At 54.7% G+C, this 15,127-nt stretch overlaps 1 protein-coding gene across 3 annotated transcripts in view; it reads left to right on the top strand.

Moving 5' to 3' along the window:
- The first annotated feature begins 1,011 nt into the window (after positions 1-1,011).
- Positions 1,012-15,127, top strand: part of RASA4B (RAS p21 protein activator 4B) — a 28,030-nt gene continuing 13,914 nt past the window's right edge. For 2 of the 3 annotated variants that reach the window (XM_084764601.1, XM_084764600.1), the window contains exons 1-7: positions 1,012-1,201; positions 6,706-6,762; positions 8,030-8,143; positions 8,512-8,573; positions 9,608-9,743; positions 12,122-12,203; positions 13,130-13,261. In XM_084764601.1, coding sequence (XP_084620727.1) covers positions 1,137-1,201; positions 6,706-6,762; positions 8,030-8,143; positions 8,512-8,573; positions 9,608-9,743; positions 12,122-12,203; positions 13,130-13,261 — 648 coding nt within the window. In that variant the 5' untranslated portion in view covers positions 1,012-1,136. The remainder of the gene's footprint in view (positions 1,202-6,705; positions 6,763-8,029; positions 8,144-8,511; positions 8,574-9,607; positions 9,744-12,121; positions 12,204-13,129; positions 13,262-15,127) is intronic. The other variant, XM_084764602.1, reaches the window with a different exon arrangement.

The raw sequence follows: 15,127 nt of genomic DNA, 5'->3' as shown, positions 1-15,127 counted from the left end.
GGGGCTCGTGTGGGTGAGGGACGGTGGTAGGTGGGCATGGCTACAGTCAGCGCTGCTGGCAGGAGGCAGTTGTGGCCCTGCCTCAGGCAGCCTGGGTAAAGTCCTGAGGTATCTCAGTATATTCAGGATCTAGGTTCAGTTAGCAGGGTGGGCAGGGGTGGAAGGCCGGAAGCCAGATCCTAGGCTAGGGAGGTGGTTCAACTGCTGAATTGCTTTGCAAGCAGAAGAGTCTAAATTCCGATCACAGAACTGATTCCATCACAGGGGCAGCTGGCCCTGGTGTCACACTCCTGAACTCCAGAGGTGGTGAAGACAGGTGTGTATCCCCAGACCTCACTGGCCAGCCAGTCTAGACCACTGGCTAAGTTTCAAGCCAGCGAGAGGCCTTGTCTCTCACAAGGTGGGGCAGGGAAGATGGCTCAGTGGATAAAGGCTCTTGAGCCAAACCCGAGGACTTGAGTTTGATTCCTGCGACCCACGTGGTGGAAAGGAAAGAACAGATTCCCAGGGTTGTCATCTGACCTCCACTTGGAGCCCTGGCACGTAGGCCACACCTCCACAATCAATCAATCAATCAATCAATAATCAGTCAGTCAGTCCACCAATGTAAAGCATGTTTTTAAAGGTAACCGGAGCCAAGCCTGCCAAAAACACTGCTAAGTTCCTCCCAACGTGCATTCATTCATGGCTTTGCAGCTATGCTGCACATCCAGGGCGATTCCGACTTGCTGGACAATACACTTCCTCCCAAATTGCACGTTCTAGAACACACGCTCAGGTCCCTGGTAAGCCTCGGCCCTCACTCTGGGACTGTGAGCCCCACGAGGGATGCAACGCTGGGGGAGTCTCCGGGAGCCAGCGACTACACCTCCCAGCAGGCCACGCCCATTCCAGCTCCAGGCAGCCAATGAGGGACGTGAGCTGCAGAGGCCACGCCCATCCTGGATATCCAGGCCGCTGATTGGCCCCCTTGGTCAGGGAGGAGTGAATGGAGTAGCTGCAATCCCTCCGCCCCAGCAGTTCCCCCTCCCTGTCCTCCGCACCCGCCTGCCGGCTGTGCCACTCACACTGCCCCCCGGGAGGCGACCCAGGCATCTGGATCCCTCCCCGACAGGCCTCCACGTCGCTGGCCCGCGATGGCCAAGCGCAGCTCACTGTCTATCCGAATCGTAGAAGGGAAAAATCTACCCGCCAAGGACATGTGAGTAGCAGATACAAGTTGCTGGCTGCCCCAACTTTGCTAGGACCCCCTTTTATCCACTTGACCTTTGCGGGGAATCCTTAGGGCTTCCCCACAAGGAGAGCAGCAGAGAGGGTGTGGCGTGTGCAGCCACGGAGGGGGACTGCCTAGGCAAATGGGGACAGTGAGATTTGCTGTGGGTACTTGACAGGCGTTGGAGAGGGGAAGCAATAGATGTAGGGCTGGAGACAGTGGAGAGGGCGTCTTCACCTCGGAGGTTCACAGGGGGCTGGCGCTGGGGTAGCATCGCAGTGAAAACTGCCTAGGGTGTGGCTGAAAGGGGCGGAGTGCCCCCTCAAAAACCAGGGCTCTTTCTCTGTAGTTCTGGAGCCCACAATAACCCCAAGAGTTGTCCGCTGGACTTGCTTGCTGTTCATTTGGGCAAGGAATACAGGTGTGAAAAGGGACGGGGGTCAGGTCAGGGGGCCAGGAGTGATGCAAAGACGGAGGATGCAGAAATGCCCTACCTCCGACCATTTTCCAGGTTAGAAAACCCGATGCTGACAGGCACGAAATGTTTAGCTGATGGTGTCAAAGCACGGTCTTGAATCTAGGGCTTTCTAACAGGCATTGCCGTCTTTAATACCTTCCTCCTTTAATCCCTGGCCAGATTTTTTTTGGGGGGGGGTGCCTTTCAGACGTCCCCTTTTCACGCTGTTTTCTGTAGCTTCTCTAGCTCAACTGTGTGACTCCTAGAATGTCCCTCTCGGCTTTCTTACGTGCAGTCTTAAAGACAGTTCCTTGTTTGCAAAGCCTCAGTTTCCCTGTAAGTGTCTGACATCCTAGTATCGAGAAGTGGAAATCATAAAAACCAAAGAAAGGGGCGCGGCAGAGGCCTAGGGTTCAAAGTCCGCTCCGGTCCCGGTGGGTTCCTGGCTGCAGAGAATGGAGAATGCCGGAGCAGCGGAGGTGGGAGGGCATCGCTCTCCGGCGGGCGGGCTCTCCCAGCACTCTCAGCGCCAGGAGCGTTCCAGTTCAAGGCCCCCTGGGTCTAAAGAGGCCAGCTCAGCAGTTAGTTGCCATGGCAACGAGGAGGGAGGAGGGTGGGCCGACTTCAAGGTGGGTTCCTGTGCATAAAGGGGGGAGGGGCGCCACTGGGAACTAGGTCTCTAGGGTGAGGGCTAGGTGAGCTCGGACAAGGGGTCTCAGGCCCTCCTAGGTCTTTCCAGCTCTCCTGCCCCCCCAGGTCCTCCAGGCCACTCCCTCCCTTCCCTGGGCACTAGTAAACCAGGTCATCTTGGCTTCCTCTAGCTGGTGTCTGCTAGGAGCACTCCTTCCGTCTGTCACCTCCTCCCCATCCCTGCCAGCAGCTGGCTCCGGCGCCTGGCCTCACCACTCTAGGACTCTGAGAAGACATCCCCACCCCTAGGAGAGGGGGCCACCCAGTCCTGTGGATTCTAACTCTGGGATCTCTTTCCTGGCCCTGCTTCTCAGCCTGCCTCACCAATCTCTTTTTATACCCCTAATCACCGCTCCCCCCGTGCTTGCTTCTGGTGGCTGGCTGAGGGCCTGCAAATTGTTTGTCCTGAGCCACCTCGAAACGCCAGTCCCCACATTTGGGCATCTCTCTTGCTCAATCATGCTTTTAAATATTAAAGGGCCCTCTGACATTCCCTTTAGAGCCACCCCCTCAGAAAACTCCTATTCATCCTACAGTGCCTTTCTTAAACTTCCTATCTGAGGCCTTCCCTAGTGCCTTTGCGAAGGGTTCTTAGGTCCTTTTCCTGCCCTTGGACATACATTTCGGTCACTTAGTAGAAGCCTCCATGCACTGCCAGTCCCTGACAACTGTGAGGCAGAAGCTGTGACTCATTGTCTCAATCGTCCCCAAACGGCTAAAATACATACCTTACTATGTATCCCAGGCTGGATACCGTGTAGCCTGCCTCCACCTCCCGAGGCATATGACATTATATGAGTGTGCCACCACACCTGCCATCCCTTTTTTGATATTTATTCAGCTGCCATCATGAGCCTCTTTGCCTCTTTCTACCCATTCCCCACTACCTTCCATTTGTGGGTCAGCTGGGCAAAACGCTGAGTCCCACGGTGACCAGTGCCCCACTGGCTCCCCCACCCCATCTGTGGCCCTGGGGACAAGCCTAGGGCTATTTTGGGGTTTGCCCTCTCCTTTCCTCTTCCAGCCTAGAAACTGCCAAGGCCCTAAATATAGAGGCCTTCAAGTCGCCAGAACGGGCCAGTGGCCACCGGCTTGAGGAAGGAACGATGGAAGATGAGGCCCACTTCCTCGGGTCTCAGCAGGGTGGAGAGGGTTGCTAAGGAACAGGCCCCAGAAGCTCTCCTAGGAGCCCCGCCCCCCACCTCCCCTTCACACCACTGCCCCCGCCCACCCTTCTGGTCCATTCTCTGGATCATCACTACTCAGCCCACCAGGTTATGTTCCTGCCCCTGAGCTTTTGCTAGGACTGGGTCCTGCCTATAAACGTCACCGTTCATTCAGATATTCACACAATCCTTCAGCAAGGCAGCGCTGCGGTTGCAGCAAAAAGGAAGGTTCTCCACCCCGAGGAACCTGTAAGGTAGGGAGCAGGAGCAAGGCAGAGGGGACCCTCTTGGTGGGCCACAGCCCAGAAGGAAGCTGGGCTCTTTGACACATGCCTGTTACCCAAGCACTCAGGAGGCTGAGGCAGGGTGAGCAGAAGTCTGAGGCTAGGCGAGGTTACTGAGTGAGAAGCTGTCTCTGAAAAGGAAACACCAGAAAGACAGCCCAGAGGCAGGAGACAGCTCCGTGGATTAGAATACTCACTGCTCTAGCCGAGGACCTGAGTTCAGTTCCCAGCACCCCCCCCCCCCGTGGGGGGTGAAACTCCAGCTCCAGGGATCTAGCATCCTCTTCTGGATTCTACTGGCATTTGCACTCACATGTGCGCTTACCCACACACAGAAACACACACATGCACACACTCACACACACATGTAAAAAATATTTTTAGGAGCTGGAGAGATGGCTCAGTGGTTAAGAGCACTGTCTGCTCTTCTAAAGGACCCAGGTTCAATCCCCAGCACCTACATGGCAGCTCATAACTGTCTGTAACAGTTCCAGGGGGCCTGACACCCTCACACAGACACATATGAAAAGCAAAACAGCAATGCATAATAAAAAAATAAATTATTAAAAAATATTTTTTGAATAGAAAACACAACCTAGGGTCTGAAGAGATGGCTCAGTGGTTAAGAGCACTGGCTGCTTTTCCAGAGGACCTGCGTTCAATTCCCTGCAGCTCACACCTGTCTGTACCTCCAATTCCAGGGCATCTGGCACCTTCACCGATATACATGCAGGCAAAACACCAATGCATATAAAATAAAAAATAAATCTAAAAAAAAAAAAAAAGAAAAGAAAAGAAATGAAAACCCAGGCTAAAAAGGTCCCATGTCCCCTTCTCTGGGCACTGATCTTTGAGGCTTGCTCTGATCTCTTTGTAAAAATGAATACGTGGTCTGTTCCTGGGGTGCACTTTGGACCACAGGATTGCTTGAGGCCTGGGATCTTCCAGCTCTGGGCTGGTGCCATGCAAGTTAGAGATGCTGGGAATGGGGGGATGGGGGGATAATTCACTGGAGGAGAGAGGGTGTGGTCACAGGGGCCTGAAGAGTCTGAAATGCCACCAATACCTGTGACCTTGTATGCGCCAGCCTTATGATGTCTCAGAGACTCCACGTTGTTACACTTCCCACTTCCGGAAGCCAGACAGCCTGGGCAGATGTTTCCTGTTTTGCTTTTGTGTTTTGGATTAGGGGGGGTGTGGTGTGGTGTGCTTTTGGTCCCAGTGGCATCCCTTGCCTCAGGGGCCCCTGTGGAAAATTCGCAAGTTTGGGACTGGGAACATAGGTTAGAGGCAGTGAGGGTCTCTGGGGAGGTGGCTCATCGATAGGGCCTTGAACCCCGCAGTGAGGGACTGAGGGAACGGCCAAGCAGCCTGCCCGCTTGGTTAGAATCTCCCAATGACATCCTGGAGAAGGTGGCTCAGCTTTAGAGACTCCTGCCTACAAATTCAAGGGGAGGCGGGTCCATCTCCGGTATCTGAAAACAAAATAAAATAATTGGGAAGTAGAAATTGGATTTCTTGAGTTGTAATCTGAATAAATTAATAAACAAAGGAAAGAAAGAAAGAAATTGGATTTCCCCTCCCTTCCATCATGTAAATGCACTTCCTTTTTATGAATGACAAATCCCGGGGGGGGGGGGGAGGAATCCTCTTTTTGCCCACTCTCCTCATAACCGCATGAGCCCCAAAGTATAGTTGTATGGAAAATTCTGCGCTTGCATTCTCCAAAGTTTTTTTCCTGGATCGATCGATCATTCATTCACTCATTGAATAAACACTAGGCCCCTGTCTTGGGCCAAGTCCTGTGCTGAGCGACAAGAGAAGGTTCTCTGTAGTGAGGCAGGTGGCGGGTAGGTCCATGTCTGCCAGGCCTGGGGTGCAGGAGGCACAGCTGCCTGATCCCCGGGGAGCCCTACTGTCTCCGAGGCAGGAGAGGGTTGTACAGGGGAAGGCTGTCCCACGCGGCGGGGACAGGAGGGTAAGGAAGGAAGGCTCAGAGGGAAACAAACCGGGGTAGCCTTTGGTATGGAGCATAGAGATGCTGGAAGATGCCGGCTCCTTACTGATGCGTCTGTTTTGGCCCAAAGCCGAGGGGTGGGGAAGGAGCAGTGAGTGGCAGGCCTCATCCGGGAGTGTGGACCTCCCGGGGAGCCCAGTGAAGACCCTCCTTTTCTGCTCACTTTCCCTCCCAGGGGCTGCGTTCTAAGGCCTCTGAGCTGCAGCCTGGAGACTGTGCCTAGGTCTTCACTGTCTCCAAGGGATGCCTTCCCCGGCAGAGGGAGGGAGCTGCCTGGGAGCTGCTAGCCCTCCCCCACCCCCGCCCCGCCCCGCCCCCGCCATAAACCCTGGCCAGGCTTCCAAGGTTGAAGCAGCCCTGAGCACCGCCTCCCCCACCTCCTAGAAAGTTTCTTACAAGCTCCGCCCCTTGCAAGTTTCCCTTCAGCCCCATCAACAGAATGGTTCCCTATTTAGGTCCCAACAGCAGAAAACTTCCCTATTTAGGCCCCCGGGCTAGATGATCTCTCAGGCTTGCCCAGGTCCTAGCTCTTCACAAAAGCCCTGCCCCCAAGTGGTTCCACATTCATCAGGCCCTGCTTCCCGGTCTCCCACAAGCCCTCCAGCAAGGATCCCTCTCGCTGCTCTGGTGCTACAAACCCAGTACCTTTCCTGCCTCAGCTCGCAAGCTGCTTTAGAACTTGTTTTAGGCCCACGCCGGCAAATTTTCCACCCTAGACCCCGCCCCCTCTGCGTCCCTAGCCCCGCCCCAAGGCCCCCTCTGGCCTCCTTAAGTTTATCCCTGATCCCAGCGAGGTTCCCATCCTGTCATCCCTCCCTTCCCCTCAGGTCCCCACCTGGCTACCACCTAACCCTCTCCCTCGCCATTCTGTGTTGCAGCACGGGCAGCAGCGACCCCTACTGCATCGTGAAAGTGGACAATGAACCCATCATCAGGTACTGACTGCTCCCTCCCGGAATCTAGTCCCGGCTGACATCCCTCATCGGACTAAGATTATCCCTAATAAACTAGCGTGGTGGACCACGCCTTTAATCCCAGCAGAGGTAGACGAATCTCTGTGAGTTTGAGGACAGCCTGGTCTACAAAGTGAGTCCACGACAGGACTACAAGAGAAATCCTGTCTCGAAACACCCCCCAAAAAAACCAACCAAACAAACAAAAAAAACCCAACCCTCTAATAAATCTATTATTCACACCCAGAAGGGTCACTTCCTCCGGGTGCCCTTTCTACCAACTCCCTGATTTGTATTTAAAAATTCTATTCTCATCCATTTATTTACTTAGGGACGAGGGGAAAGAGAGTAGCACAGTTTGTAGGTAGAGGTCAGAGAGCGATGCGCAGGAGTTGGCCCTTTCCTTCCACCCCGTGGGTCCCAGGCCGTCAGCCCGGGCAGCAGGCTTTTTCACCCGATAAGCTATCTCGCCAACTCCAACACCATGGATCGGTGTTTGTTATCCTACCCTGTCCCTCACCCAAACACCGTCCTCTAAAGTTCATGACCAGACCTACTGGGTTGTAATACACACCTGGACTGGGCAGCCATTGCTGACCCCTGGCACCAATTGGCAAGCTAAGCCTAAGCTCAGGCTTTCTTTAAGCCATACGCAGCAAGCAGAGAGAGCGGCGTGACGGTTCTGAAGGTGCCACACAGACGGAAACAGAGGCCACAGATTCCCTCATGACCTATCTGAGAAGGAGGGTGGGCCCCCTGAGCTTCCATCTGGGCCCCTGGTGACTTTAGCTCCCATGAAACCACGTGCCCTATTGAATCCGGTGAGGTGACTGACGGCTCTGTTCCTGGGGGAGGGTGTCCCAGCTCCTCCTCTGCTCCACTACTGGAGACCGGCTGCTGTCAGTTGTGGGGTCAGTTTTCCCAAATGTACAGTAATAGCTCATGTCCTATCCAGAGTGGACAGGAGGCCAACAGTAAAGACTGGAAGATGGAGCCGGGTGTGATGGCGCATGCCTGTAATCCCAGCACCCGGGAGGCAGAAGGAGAGGCAAGCAGATCTCTGTGAGTTCGAGGCCAGCCTGGTCTACAAAGCAAGTCCAGGACAGCCAAGGCTACACAGAGAAACCCTGTCTTGAACCCCACCCCCCAAAGACTGGAAGATGGAAAGAAAACACCCTATGCTGGGCCAATGTGATTACCAGATGCAAAGAAGGTAGGGGTGTCTTGACGAAGTCTTGTCCTCCTATAGGACAGCCACTGTGTGGAAGACCCTGTGCCCCTTCTGGGGTGAAGAGTATCAAGTGCATTTACCCCCCACGTTCCACGCGGTGGCCTTCTATGTCATGGATGAGGATGCCCTTAGGTAAATATATCCCCTGCTCTGCAGCAGGACCAGGATGGGACTATTCCTGTGCCTGCTGGTCACTTTGTGTCCTCTTTGTAGCCTGGTGGGGGATGTCCAGAGGGCCCGGGGAGTGCACACACATGTACGCATATGGATATGTGCATGCGTGTGGGCACAGGTGTGCATTTATGAACTGTGAAGTGGGCACCCACAGGGCAGGAATGTGTGGTGTGTCCCCAGCCTGCACGGGAGTCCTGTGTTCTGCTCTATTGTGCTGTCCTGCAACTGATGACTTCCTGGAGGGTGGGGGTTGGGGGCGCTGAGCCTGCTGGGCTCCAGGCCAGCTGGTTCCATAGCTCAACTCTGACTCTATCTCCAAACCCTAGCCGGGACGACGTTATTGGGAAGGTCCGCCTCACGAGGGACACACTAGCCTCTCACCCAAAAGGTAAGATGCCCCACTTCCGTGCCGGTCTGCTTAGCACCTCGGACTCTTGCCTGCCACTCAATGGGGTCCCTCCACCTCCGTCCCAAACCCAAGGGGATAGGCCTGATTGCCGGTCCAGACTGCAGGGCCACTAGGATTATTATTTCTGGAATGCACACCATTTCGGGGCATTTCAGCCCTGCCCGGGTCTCACTGTGTAACCGCACACAGGTCTTGACCACTCGGGACCTTTCAGATTTTTGAGCCCAGGAGTTCTTGGGTGCACTGGGCTCTGCCAGCCGAGCCTCTGACTCGTCCCATAGCTTTCTGGGGCACACACCTGTTCCTGTCTATGAGGCTGGGGGTGGGGATGAGGGAGTGGCAGGCTCTGCTGACTCATGGAGCCTCCTGACACGGCCAGGCCATTGGCCTCAGTGGCTGCAGCCTGGGCTGCCCAGGTACATGTCCTTGCCAGTGTGTCCTTTGGGAAGTGGGAAGGCGGTGTCTCACATCCGGTCTTCAGGCTATCATCCCGGTAGCCTGGAGGGAACCACTGTTCTCATGTGTTAAGGTGGGGAAACTGAGGATAGAGTAGACATCTCCACAGGGTCAGGAGCCAATCACAGCCTAGAATGACATAGCAAAGGCTTGGGACCTGGGTCACGCACTTAAATTCCAATTGCAAAATGAGTGTGGTGGTGCATACCTGTTATCCGGGCATAGGGGAGGTGGAGGCAGGCGGATCAGGAGTGTGAAGTGTGAGTGAGGCCAGCCTGGGCTACATGAGACCCTGACTGAGTGAGGAAGAGCACTTGCCGTGAAAGCAAGAAGACCAGAGTTCAAATCCCCAGGGCAAGGGTAAAAAAATCAAGCATGGCTGCTTGTGCCTGTAACTCCAGCACAGTCAGGGAAAGACAGGAAGATCCCAAGAGGGACTATCCAGAGGACTTCAGGGGGCTGATGGAGGAGCTATGGGGTGGCAGGTGGGTCTGAGGGTAAAAGTAGAGAGGGGTGGCGGGGAGAGGCATCTTTTGACTGACATGAAAGCCCTGCAGGATTCAGTGGATGGGCACACCTGATGGAGGCAGGCCCCAATGAGGAGGTGCAGGGTGAGATCCACCTGCGCCTGGAGGTGCTGCCGGGGACCCACGCCAGCCCCAGCCGGCTGCGCTGCGCAGTGCTTGAGGCCAGGTGAGATGGACTTGGGGGAAGGGATGTGGGGATCATGATTGTAGAGGCCCAGTCTCTTCCTTTCTCCTCCCACTCAAGCCTACTCTTTTTTTCTTTTTCTTTTTTTTGGGGGGGGGGGGTTTGGTTTTTCAAGACAGGGTTTTTCTGTGTCACCCTGGCTGTCCTGGAATTCACTCTGTAGACCAGGCCCGCCTCAAACTCACAGCAATCCACCTGTCTCTGCCTCCTGAGTGCTGGGATTGAAGGCGTGTACCACCATGCCCAGCTTAAGCCTACTTTTTTTTTTTTAAAGATTTTATTTATTTATCATTTATACAGTATTCTGACCCCCATGTGTGCCTGCATGCCGGAAGAGGCCACCAGATCTCCAGATCTCATTATAGATGGTTGTGAGCCATCGTGTGATTCCTGGGAATTGAACTCAGGACCTTTGGAAGAACAGACAGTGCTCTTTTTTTTTTTTTTTTTTTTTTTTTGGTTTTTCGAGACAGGGTTTCTCTGTGTAGCCTTGGCCATCCTGGACTCACTTTGTAGACCAGGCTGGCCTCGAACTCACGGCGATCCGCCTGCCTCTGCCTCCCGAGTGCTGGGATTAAAGGCGTGCACCACTACGCCCGGCTTCAGACAGTGCTCTTAACCATCTCTCCAGACCCTCAAGTCTATTCTTAAGAGATGATGGCCTGGCTGTCCAGATGCCGAGGGGCTGCCCGCTGAGTGACCTCTCTAGGAGATGTAGCCTTCAGAAACATGATGTTGTTTTGTTTTAACAGATCACTTGTTTGTTATTTTGGGGGGGGCAGGTTTCGAGACAGGGTTTCTCTGTGTAACAGCCTTAACTGTCCTGGAACTCATTCTGTAGACCAGGCTGGCCTCGAACTCACAGTGATCCACTTGCCTCTGCCTCCCGAGAGCTGGGATTAAAGGCGTGCGCCACCAACCCCCAGCTATTATGAGCACCCTTGAACTGGTTCAGACACCAGTGTCCTGCCGTTAGGTTTTGTCTTCCTTCCTAATACTGCCAGCTCCAGTTTTTAAACTTCCCCTTTGAGTGTTCACATGTTCATAAGTCTGTGGTGTGTGTGGCATGTCTGTGCATGTGTGTGGTGTGTGCTGTGTGTGTGCCTGTGTGCTGTGGGGTGTGTTTTTGTGTTGTTCATGGCCTCTCATGGGGGTGGAAGGGGAAAAAGTTGTTGTTATGGTCCAGACAGGGTGTGGAGGTGGGACAAAGGCTTGAATGGCGCTGTGGGCCTGAGTCACCTGTGACAGGACAAACCCCCAGCCCTAGGGTATTTTTAACTGCTGTCCCCACTCCAGTCTGGGCCTGGGAGTGACTCACATGAGAGGCGCCTTCCCTTCTGTCTCCCTGTCCTGTGTGTGTGTGTATGTATGTATGTGTGTGTGTGGGGGGGGTGTCTCTCTCTCATGGGGCCAAAAGAGTATGACATGTCCAGACAGGGTGTGTGGGTGGGACAGCACAGTCTCTCTAGTCCACCCGTGGGGCCAGTGGGCAGCCTCCAGCCAGCCAGTTCCAGGAAAGAGACTGAATTTTTCCCCTTAGCCTGAGGCAGTTAGCGCATCTGGGCGGAAGTGGTCTGTCTGGAAAATGGAGGGATGTGTGTTGCATCATTGATGCTTTGGGTATCTTGTGGCTGCCCCTAGCTTTATTTTCTGCTCTGGGGCTGGAACCGTGAGGAATGGCTGAACCACAGCTTACCCGCCCCCTCCCCCCTTTCTTCCCTTTGTCACCCGTCCACCCTCGTCAGCCTTGCCTGGCACCGAGCCGTCTGTGGCACTGTATTGTACACACATGCATGCGGTTGCATATATAATACCCAATCTCGGGACCTTGGGGCCATCACTTAAGCACACCTTCCAACTCATCAAGATGGCGGACACAGAAACATGTGTCACCAACACTCTCCTACCTTCACATGTCACCTCTCTGCCCTCTGCAGCCAAGCCACTTGAGCCTCCCTGTAGCAAGTCTGGTGTGGGGAATCACAATGCTCACCCGTATCCTTTGAGATGGGAGTCTTGCTATGTATCCCAGACTGACAGTATGTAGTTTGGGCTAGCCTCGAACTCACGACCCTCCCGCCTTAGCTTCCTGAGTGCCGTGTGTCTGATAGTTCCCAGCTCGTCTGGCCTTCTCGTCTGTTGACCTGAGACAGGCACAGCTGTGTGTCTCAGCAGCTGTTCAGTCAGGAGATGTGGCTTTCACCTCAGGGACTATGAGTGATCGTAGTGGTGGGAGGGAGAGTTGGCATCCAGTCAGCCAGCTCGTAGGCCAGGATGAGACAACCCTTCCTAGCCTGCTGTGTCACCTCACTGCGAACAGAGCCCAGGAGCAGTAATCCCCTGCCCCATTCCACCGCCAGGGACCTAGCCCCAAAAGACCGGAATGGAGCATCTGACCCTTTTGTCCGCGTGCACTACAATGGCCGGACGCAGGAGACCTCGGTGAGGTGCTGGAGGGACTGGAGGAGGTGGAGTGGGGGACGTGGAAACAAAGGATTGAATCTGAGAACATGTTAGAACATTCTAGGCAGGGGCTCTACCACTGAGCCACACCCCAGCCCCTCACTGGGGGATTCTAGGCAGGGGCTCTACCACTGAGCCACACCCCAGCCCCTCACTGGGGGATTCTAGGCAGGGGCTCTACCACTGAGCCACACCCCAGCCCCTCACTGGGGGATTCTAGGCAGGTGCTCTACCACTGAGCCACACCCCAGCCCCTCACTGGGGGATTCTAGGCAGGGGCTCTACCACTGAGCCACATCCCAGCCCCTCACTGGGGGATTCTAGGCAGGGGCTCTACCACTGAGCCACACCCCAGCCCCTCACTGGGGGATTCTAGGCAGGGGCTCTACCACTGAGCCACACCCCAACCCCTCACTGGGAGATTCTAGACTGCTGATCCAAGGACTAGTAGTGAGGACTTGAACATCACTTCAAATCATTATTTTCCTTACTCATAAGTTTAAGACTTTCATTTTTAAAAAAAACTTATTTATTATGTACATTCCTGCACACTAGAAGAGGGCACCAGATTTCATTATAGATGGCTGTGAGCCACCATGTGGTTGCTGGGAATTGAACTCAGGACCTTTGGAAGAGCAAACAGTGTTCTTAACCTCTGAGCCATCTCTCTATCCCATCGTTTTTACTTTTGAATCAAGAGTCTCTCACGGAGTTGCCCAGGCTGGCCTTGAACTTGCAGTCTTCTTGCCTCCTGAGTAGCTGCAGTGACAGTCTTGCTCCACCACTCTTAGTTGGGCCTGGAAGCATTTACCGTTCAGAGCCAGGGAAGGTGACTGGGGACTGTGCTGCCGTGCTCTGGGCCTGGGCAGCCCTGTGAACTGAGTCCACTATCCCTTTTGGAGCAGGTGGTGAAGAAATCCTGCTACCCACGCTGGAATGAAACCTTTGAATTTGAGCTGGAGGAGGGAGCCATGGAAGCACTGTTGGTAGAGGCCTGGGACTGGGATCTTGTGAGCAGGAACGACTTTCTTGGCAAAGTAAGCACCAGCCCCACCCCTTACTGCCCAGGGTACGTCCCCCACCTGGCCCAGCCCCACCCTCACCTGCCCAGCCTATAACCCCAGCTGCCTTATCCCCACCCCCACCTGCCCAGGCTAAACCCCCACCTGCCCAGCCTACACCCCCACCTGCCTAGGCTACACCCTCCATCTGCCCAGCCTACACCCCCACCTGCCCAGGCTACACCCTCCATCTGCCCAGCCTATACCCTCACCTGCCCTGGCTACACCCCCACCTGCCCAGCCTACACCCCCACCTGCCCAGCCTACACCCCCACCTGCCCAGGCTACACCCTCCATCTGCCCAGCCTACACCCCCACCTGCCCAGGCTACACCCTCCATCTGCCCAGCCTATACCCTCACCTGCCCTGGCTACACCCCCACCTGCCCAGCCTACACCCCCACCTGCCCAGTCTACACCCCCACCTGCCCAGGCTACATCCTCCACCTGCCCAGGCTACACCCCCACCTGCCCAGTCTACATCCTCCACCTGCCCAGCCTACACCCCCGCCTGCAGTGTCTGGTGTTCATTCCTGGGGTGCCACCCACTTTCTCAGACAGTAAAGTTGGGATTACTCCCGACCAGCTGCTCTGGTGATCTGGGACCATTTCAAGATGCCACCTTGGCCCAGGAGAACAATCCTCCAAGCCTAGCAGCATAAGATAGGCCACCCACTGCAGATATTTGGGAGGCCGAGTCAAGTTCTCCATTTCAAGGCCCACTAGGAATACAGAGTGAATTCATGGCCAGCCTAGGCTACTTAGCCAGACCCTGTCTCAAATTAAAAAGTAAGCCAGGTGGGCTGGAGAGATGGCTCAGTGGTCAAGAGCACTGGCTGCCCTTCCAGAGGTCCTGAGTTCAATCCCCAGCACCCGCATGGCAGCTCACAACTGTCTGTAGCTCCAGTTCCAGAGGATCCCACACCCTCACACAGACATATATGCAGGCAAAACACCAATGCACATAAAATAAAATAAGCCAGGCATAGCAGCACTCCCAGCTTGGGGATTTGAGACAAGAAGATTGCTGCAAATTAGAAACCACCCTGGGCTACGTAGTGGGATCTTGTCTCAATAAATGGAATAAGAAGTCTGGCTTGGTGAGCCATATCTGCAGTTCCAACACTTGGGAGGTGGGGCAGGAGGATCAGTAGTCTCTGAGGTACCTAAGACCATGGTCTCCATAGTGAGTTCGAGGCCAGCCAGAGCTACATCGTGAGACCTTGTCTCAAAAAATAAAGCATAGCTGAGTGTGGTGATGCACGCCTTTAATCTCAGCACTTGGGAGGCAGAGGCAGATGGATCACTGTGAGTTCAAGGCCAGGTTGGTCTACAGAGTGAGTCCAGGACAGTCAGGGCTACACAGAGAAACCCTGTCTTGAAAACGAAACAAAAGGTAGATTTTCCCACTTCAAAATAATCAGATATAGATGTGTCCTATATTTTTGGGTTTTAGTTCATTCCAGATGTAGTCAAGTTGACAACCAAGAATAGCCACCACAGTTATTGTTGGCTGATAGTGTGGCTCAGTGGTAGAGCACCTGCCTAGAATCCCCCAGTGAGGGGCTGGGGTGTGGCTCAGTGGTAGAGCACCTGCCTAGAATCCCTCAGTGAGGGACTGGCGTGTGGCTCAGTGGTAGAGCCCCTGCCTAGAATCCCCCAGTGAGGGGCTGGGGTGTGGCTCAGTGGTAGAGCACCTGCCTAGAGTCCCCCAGTGAGGGGTTTGGGTGTGGCTCAGTGGTAGAGCACCTGCCTAGAATCCCCCAGTGAGGGGCTGGGGTGTGGCTCAGTGGTAGAGCACCTGCCTAGAATCCTTCAGTGAGGGGCTGGGGGCGTGGCTCAG

This window comes from Acomys minous, assembly GCF_964271855.1.
Source record: "Acomys minous genome assembly, chromosome: 16".
NCBI classification, from domain to species: Eukaryota; Metazoa; Chordata; class Mammalia; order Rodentia; family Muridae; genus Acomys; species Acomys minous.
Note: the sequence above shows the minus strand (reverse complement) of the source record. Positions and strands in the feature narration are given on the sequence as shown.